General features: G+C 42.0%; 1 protein-coding gene across 5 annotated transcripts in view; it reads left to right on the forward strand.

The window, feature by feature from the left end:
- Nucleotides 1-562: 562 nt before the first annotated feature.
- Nucleotides 563-8,210, forward strand: part of CELF2 (CUGBP Elav-like family member 2) — a 558,220-nt gene continuing 550,572 nt past the window's right edge. For 4 of the 5 annotated variants that reach the window (XM_017886680.1, XM_017886681.1, XM_017886683.1 and 1 more), the window contains exon 1: nucleotides 564-816. In XM_017886680.1, coding sequence (XP_017742169.1) covers nucleotides 764-816 — 53 coding nt within the window. In that variant the 5' untranslated portion in view covers nucleotides 564-763. Of the gene's footprint in view, nucleotides 817-8,210 lie in introns of all 5 variants that reach the window. The other variant, XM_017886678.1, reaches the window with a different exon arrangement.

Genomic DNA, 8,210 nt, shown 5'->3' on the forward strand with positions numbered 1-8,210 from the left:
CTTTTCTCTTCATGTTTAAAGAGATTCTGCATTTCCTCCTTCATGTTATTTAAAAACACAAGAAAGCCAGCAAAGGGTGGGGGAGCAGTGTAGCAAAAAATCTCTGCCAGAAAACACACAGTAAAGTCTAGCTTGTTAGCAGCCCTGTTCCAAATTATTTTTAAAAAACAAATCCTAACAGTAACGTAGTTACAGCCTCTGAGGGTAGCTCTAAGCCCAATGTCAGAGTCCCAGAGCCTAAGCCACGAAAAAAGGAGGAAAGAAACCTAACCAGTCTCCTGCCAGGAATAAGAAAAGCAAAATCTCCGAGGCAGGAGAAATACCCCCAAGGAGGCGAAGGCTGCAGCTTGCAGTAATCTGTGAATGATTGCTGGTAAAGTCCAGAGGCTTCAGGCTTGATCTGTGTTTGTTCCCAGAGAAAGCCGAGGAGGACGGTGTTAATAAAGAGAGATTTAAGTGAGAGCTGTGCTTGGAATAAAGTGGGCTACAAAAAGGTCAAATTTGATCAGTTGGAGCAGATTACCGGGGCTTTAAAAGGTGGTGTGGAGCTGGGGTGTGGAGCTGGGAGTCGGGTGTGGGACGGAGGAGAGCGCAGGATTGATTTGCGGGGTGGAGAGAAGTCAGGAAAAGTGCGTGTCAGCCCGGGAAGGAGGGAGCCGCGGGGCGCCAGGGCCCGGCCTGGGTCCAGAATCCTCCGTCTGTTCCCCAGCACCCCATCCCCGCCTCCTCCTCTCCGGACTCGCCCTCAGCCGGCTCCTAGACAATGGTTTCCTTGGTCTCTGACTTGGATCCTCTGAAAAACTGGAAAGTTTTAAGGTAGGCCTGCTTTGCTTTCTCTCCCATCCTGGTTTGAGTTCATAGCCAAGGCCCTGCCCCCGCCCCACCCCTGTGCAGAAGTGGTTGGGGTTGCTTGAAATGCACCTTGTGGGGTTCAGGCAAGAGCAGATCTGCTAGTGGGAAGACTGTTCGGAGGCAGATGTGTAAGGAGTGGCCTGTGAACGTGAGGTCCTCCAGTTTCACCGCAGGAGGGAGGTGGGGATGCCTTGGCAATGAGGGAGGACAGTCTTATTTAAATGACACCAGCCAACTCACTGGAAGGAGTCCTCATATTGAATTTTGGGGTTTCAGAGGGGCATTAAAGGTGTGAGATGGAATGTGGTCAACTTTCTGGGACTTCAGATAGAAAAGTGAAATTTGGCCAGGTGTGGTGGCTCACGTCTATAATCCCAGCACTTTGGGAGGCCAAGGTGGATGGATCCCTTTGAGGTCAGGAGTTTGAGACCAGCCTGGCCAACATGGCAAAAACCCTGTCTCTACTAAGAATACAGAAATTAGCCAGGCGTGGTGGTGGGTGCCTATAGTCCCAGCTACTTGGGAGGCTGAGTCAGAAGAATCGCTTGAACCTGGGAAGTGGAGGTTGCAATGAGCAGAGATCACACCAGTGCACTCCAGCCTGGGCAACAGAGTAAGACTCCATCTCAAAAAATTAAAAAAAAGAAAAAAAGAAAAGAAAAGCAAACTTTTCCAGAAAGCCTTATTAGGGTCATTAGGTCTTGAAGGTCCAAGGGAAAACTGGTCCCTCCTCTGACCTCTCCCCTACCCCCAAACCACCCCCCAGGCCTCACTAATGAATGAAACTGAATGGGGCAGAATGTGTGACATAAACTCTTTCTCTGAATGCTCCTAAAAAAGTGAACTCTGACCTCCTCATCTCTCAGAGGCCCAGAAAAATTAGAACACAAGGAGCTAGAAAGGGCAAAGTTCATGCATCTTCTCTAAACTGACCCCCTTGGCAGAGTTAATTCTTGGGCTTCACTGACTCTAAATGGTATTTCCTAGCAAAAGCATTTTTGGCAATTTTTGAAATATGAAAATGTTCAATTGAGGGATTTTTTTAAAAAGTGGTTCTGCACAGTGTCATGTCTTCCAAATACCTACCCCAAAACATGGCTTCATAGGAGCTGGATCAGAACCCAAATAAGAAATACAAATGAGGAGAAATGTGCAGATGTTACTGGAACTTCTTTTTCCTGACATTTATGTTGTATTAATTTGCTAATCTTTTATTTCCTATTCATGACTTCTGTCTTCATGTTTGTCTGATTCTGTTATTTTTAAGAACAAGATTATAGAAAAGAGCAAATTTAAAATTGCCAATATCCATCTTAATTATTCTGTTTTTAAAAAGTACTGCATGTCATTTTCTAGAACTTTCCATGGATGCTTTTTGCACATCAGGTAGTATGTGCTACTTTATAATCTGCTGTTTCCAGCTAACATATCAAACATGTTTTCATGTTTCCGCCTAACTTTCATAACCACCATTTTAATGGCTAAATAAAGCACCATAATATTAATGTAAAATTTTTTTTGAGATGGAGTCCCGCTCTGTTGCCCAGGCTGAAGTGCAATGGCATGGCCTCTGCTCACTGCAACCTCCACCTCCCAGGTTCAAGCAATTCTCCTACCTCAGCCTCCCAAGTAGCTGGGATTACGGGTGCCCACCATCACACCTGGCTAATTTTTTGTATTTTTAGTAGAGATGGGTTTCACCATGTTTCCCAGGCTGGTCTCAAACTCCTGACCTCAGGTGATACACCCTCTTTGTTGAAAATTTAGATTGTTTCCACTCCTTAAATCGTACTAACAACAACATAATGAACATCTTTGTGTACCCAGCTTTTTACTTTCATTAAATAATTGCCAGGATTTCTTGATGAAAGTTACCTTTTCATGAGTCCTTCAGTGATTTTTTTTCTGTTTGCATTTTTAAACTTTAATTATTGAAAAATGGTAAAGTACTTCTGTAAATGTTCTTAGGATACATCTATTAGAATAAATTATGCTTTCCTTTTTTTTTTAACTGGATTACTAACCTGTCTCTAAAACTGAAACACTTCCTACAAGTGCTTTCAAACGATTTTTCTCAGGCGATTAACTGAATATTATTACACCAGTGGATAAGGCAGGCTCTAGCTCTAAGAATGTATATGACTATGGTTATAGATTTTGAAACATGTATCCCCCCAAAGGCCTTTTAGATAATGATCTCAAGTCTTAACTCATTTTTAAAAAATCAGTGAGAATGTTGTCTTTCCCCTAAACATGCCCCCAAATTTAAGTGAAGCTTAGTTAAGTGAAGAGTAAGTGAACTTTCAGAAACTTGGACTGGCGAGACCTGGAAAAGAGAAACATTTTTACATTGACTCCTTTGGCTATACCAAGTTCATTCTGTCCACATCTCTTCTTGGCAAGCATTGTCCCACTGGCTTTTTAACTGTGTGTAATCCTTTTCTAAAGTCAGGAACCATAAAGGGATAGAATTTATAAATTGCATTTTAAATTCCTTAATTGTTTACAACAAGGCATCCTTTTGGCTAATTTTGCTTCACTGAACGGTTTACACACCACCAATAAGTCTCTGCCTATAATATGTGGAAGAAGCAAAAATGAAACACAACCTGATAAATGGGTGATCTAGCAGGAGAATGAGGTGTGTACTCTAACGCCACATAGCAGGATTGTCTGTGATCTGAGTTATGTCAATAAAATGCTTTAGAAATCCAGAGAATAAAGTGAGAGGCCACGTTCTGGTAAAGAGAAAGAGCAGTTACTGTCCTCATCTGATTAACAAATGAGAAGAACGTTTGATATGTAAAGCATATTACGAGGCAAAAAGGCCTTTAAACCTGCATAACCCAGAATATCTTCATGTGTTTGGTCCAGGAGCTCAGCCTAGAGTTCTGCCAAACTTGTTGCTCGTAAAAAGTCATCACAAGGCACAATTTTAAAACCTGCTTACACCACAATATAGTGTTTTAGGAGATGGTCTGTTTGCAGGGCACAGTTTCAGGTTATAAGCGTTTTTCAAGAACTTTCTATTTGAAATCGCTCCATCCTTATTCCATTTTGTTACATGGAGAAACCAAGGGTGGTCGTAGTGCTACTGCCTGTGTTTTAATGACTGTCTAACCCGAGGGACATAAAAGAAACCTAATTTTCACCAAAAGACATGCCAATAATTTTCAACATTCTCCCATTTGACCCCTGGGAAAGTACAAACACTCCAGCTGCATTCAAAGAAAAAAATGCAAAAGTTAAATAAAGTATTCTTGGTACACAGAAGAAAAAAGTGGACACTGTATTACACCTATGACTAAAAGAATAAAATAGGCCGGGTGCGGTGGCTCATGCCTTAATCTCAGCACTTTGGGAGGCCGAGGCGGGCGGATCATGAGGTCAAGAGATCGAGGCCATCCTGGCTAACATGGGGGAACCCTGTCTCTACTAAAAATGCAAAAGTTAGCTGGGTGTGGTGGCATGCGCCTGTAGTCCCAGCTACTCGGGAGGCTAAGGTAGGAGAATTGCTTGAACCTGGGAGACAGAGGTTGCAGTGAGCTGAGATCGTGTCACTACACTCCAGCCTGGGTGACACAGTGAGACTCCGTCTCAAAAAAAAAAAAAAAAAAGAATAAAATAAACTTGAAAATATGCTGAGTGCAAGATGAGATGTTTATAGATATGACTTGAGAGTAAAAAAGTTGATAGGAAGATTAAGCAGGGAGTGGGATCCAGAATATCTGTTGTCTCCTTTACCCATGCATAAGCCCTAAGTCACCTCTGGGGAAGGATTAAAAACCCCCAAATCGAGTTTAACTCTTCCATTTAGAGATAAGAGAATCGACGAATTGACTAAAAGAAGTCACAGAACTCATTAGCCGTGCAAGCTGTTGCCAACTCCTCTTCCAACTCTATCCTCTCTCCTGAGGAATGTCCTTCCCCACCTCCACTTCTGTTTCCCTTTCTCCTTCAGCTTTCAGACAGCTCAGCCCAGTTGCATGCCTTAAAGATGTCAAAAGCTCAACAGGTTATAAACTCTATCTATAATGTCCCCCCAAGAACTCATTGGTTTCCAGCTCTAGTAGGTTTATGAATCACAGTGATCTAGCCAGGTACTCAAACTGGAAAGATAGTCTCCCTAATCCCCCATTTTCCCTCTTAATTTACATTCAAACTATTGCCAGCTCCTACTGAGTTAGACTCCTAAGCACCTAGGGACTCTCTCTCCACTTTTTTCCACCTTCCATTGATAACATCTCGTTTTGCTAAGAATGCTACCCCCTAACCAGTCTCCCTGCTTCACTCTTGCTCTCTTAAACAATTTCGCATGTGGAGGAATGAAAGCATTACAAATGCCATAAATCAGATCCTGTGACTTCCCTACTAAAACTTCCCCTTTACTCTCAGAGTCAAAGCCGGTATCCTTATTTTAACCTGCAAGGCCCCATCTGGCCTGACCCTTATGAACCTCTCCGCCTGAATCTCCTCCCTCTCTCCCCACAGCTCACATTGCTCCAGCCCTGCTGGTCTTTCTCTTTCTCAGTTATGCAGCCAGGCTATTTTGGCTTGATTTTCATTAGCTACTCCCTCTCCCTGCCTGGCAATCTTTCCTTAGCTATTGGCGGGGCAGAGGCTGCTCCTCATTCAAGCCTTAGCTCCCATGTCATCTCCTCAGTGAGCCCTTCCCTGACCTCCTAGTTTAAAGCCAAAAATCAATCTCTAGCACATCTCCCTGATAGATTGAATCATAGGCAACAGCCAGTATTCAACTATGTTTGACTTATAAAAACGTTCACTTCATATGGTTCAGCTAATATTCTCATCACAGCATTGCTAGTATCTGCCATCTGCATATATATTTGTTTACTGATTATCTCTCTCTTGTATTAGAATGCATGGTTTGTGTATTTAACTGTTATATACCCAGTATCTAAAAGATTTCCTAGCACATGACAATGAATGAATGAATGAATGAGTGAAGGAGTCACTCTTTGTCTCTCTTATCCTACTTTATACTCACTCCATGGGGCCAGGGGCTTTGTATATTTCATTCACATCCCACCCCTAGTATTTACCACTGTGATACTATGTTATTATGTGGAATGAATGAATTAACTGATGACTTAATGACTCCTAACACCTAGTTGAGTAATTCTATCTTCAGTTGCTTATTTCTGTGCCAATCAGAAAAGTGTTTAATATGGTAACATGGAAAATTCTAAAATCCTCTCTGAGAATCTGATCTATATGTAATATTCAGGTGGAATTTATTCTTTCTAAACAAGAGAATGATCCAGAACAGATGTTGACAAATTTCTTCATCAAGGGTCAGATGAGGAATATATCAGGTTTTGCTAACCATATAGTTTCTGTCACAACTATACAACTTTGCTATGTTAGCCTGAGAGCAGCCATAGATGGTGTGTGAACAGCTTGGCTGTGACATAATAAGACTTTATTTAAACAGACTTTCTTTAAACAGTGGGCTGGATATGGCCCAGGGCCCATAGTCTAACGTGGTCCATGATCTCGACTAATGATCTGAGCAGCAGGAAAAAAGAAGTGGCTTTCACAGATAGTCAGAGGGATGCTTTCAAATCTCGTATGACAAGGCAAATATCAAAAACTAGTCTTGCTATTAGGAAAAAACTTCAGAGGAGTCTTGGAGATATTTCAAAGGTCAGAGATGTTTTGGGTTATGAGCACTTGATCTCACAAAGATGATGAATGTCTGGGGAAAATGTATGGTTTACTGCATCCCTTAAATGTTCGAATGAGCCTTAAAGCTATAACAAACTACACATTTGCCTGTTCCGTTACGAAGTATGTGAGAACCTCCCATTAATTAAAACTGCACACGTTGACGGGAAACATAGAACAGACCCTGAAATGTAAGTCACTGCTTGGCCTTGGTTCTTTCTTTTTCATTGCTGTCTCTAGCTCATTTAGTGTACGTTTCTCTTTCACATGCCTGGGACATCTCCTAAGACACATCCCAGATTCACAGAGGAGAGCATGCTGTGTAAGTTTGGAGGAATGTCATGTGTAGATACCCTTCAGTTCATGTCACACGACATCTTAAAGAGGTATAGAGCCGGAAAAGGTTGCATGGATGCTCTGCTGGTATTTCTTGTGGGCAGTCTGGCCATCTGAAGATCAGAAATTTATATTCTTAGATGATAATATAGAAGAATTATTAGTGCTTTCTACAGGCCATGCATTATGCTAAGTGTTTTTCATATAATTTCTCATTTTATCTTTGTAATAGCCCTGTGAAGTAGGTAGTGGTTCTTTCGCCTTTATTTAGAAGAAAGCGATACTTAAAAAGTTCCAGTCACTTATCCAAACACACACATACAGTAGGTGTGGAACCCCAGTGTGGATTTGGGTATTGCTAACCCTGAGCTAGAGCAATTAAACAGTGACGCCACATACTTTTCTGATCTAGTTACTACTTTTCCTTGATAAATTGATAACCATCGCAAAGTATGTTATCTTTACTACACCTCTGAGAGGAAAATTTGCACCACGTAATTTTCCTTTTCCCTTAGGAATGTTTGAAGAATCATGACTCAGTTACTACTCAGTACTTAAAAAATTTTTTTTGCAAAGCAGCAGGAAGAGGTGTTGGCTGGAATGCATTGTCAATTCTTTTGGCAGCCTGGAGCTTTCCAAAACAGGCACTTGAAGGGGAATGGAATGGGGTCATCCTAGGGATGTGGCCTTGAGCTGTTAGAAACTATGTCAGTGTTTCTTCAGGATTTTTAATGAGGGGGGAGATGGATGGATGAAATCAATTGTGTTGAGTTTGTAAGTTTTATAGCTCAAGGTAGAGGCCTAGTTGAGAAGAACTCAGAGGAGCCGGCTGGAGTTTGATCATAGAGTCTTTATGAGTCCTCTTCTTGCTCAAGGAAAAAAGAGACAGTGTACATTGCTTTGAACAATCTAAGTCCACTTTCCATTTGATCGCCTTGTGTTCATTAAGGACCAGCTAAACCATCTGTTGAGACTTGGTAGTCGAGGACATCTGCTGGATGGGGGAGCCATCAGGCATTTAATGAGGGGCCTTTCTATGGAAACAAAAAGAAAAATCAAAAGTAATGGTTGGAGCTGACTATAAACTCAGTGTCTGAGGCCAGAGGACAGTCACTTGAGAAGATCTCTGGACACTGAGCTCTAAGCATCTTTAGATGGTGAAGTGAGAAGGGCAATGGCAGTCAGACAGATTTCCTGGTTTATGGCCTGGATTTTTGTCATGATGGTCTAGACATTAATGTCACCACCAAGAGTATTTCCTGGAGGAGAGCATGGGAGACACAGGGGTCCAAGTGTTTCTTCTTCTTCTTCTTCCTCCCCCTCCTCCTCCTCCT

The sequence above is a fragment of the Rhinopithecus bieti genome, unplaced genomic scaffold (assembly GCF_001698545.2).
Source record: "Rhinopithecus bieti isolate Rb0 unplaced genomic scaffold, ASM169854v2 scaffold_13900, whole genome shotgun sequence".
Classification (NCBI taxonomy): domain Eukaryota; kingdom Metazoa; phylum Chordata; class Mammalia; order Primates; family Cercopithecidae; genus Rhinopithecus; species Rhinopithecus bieti.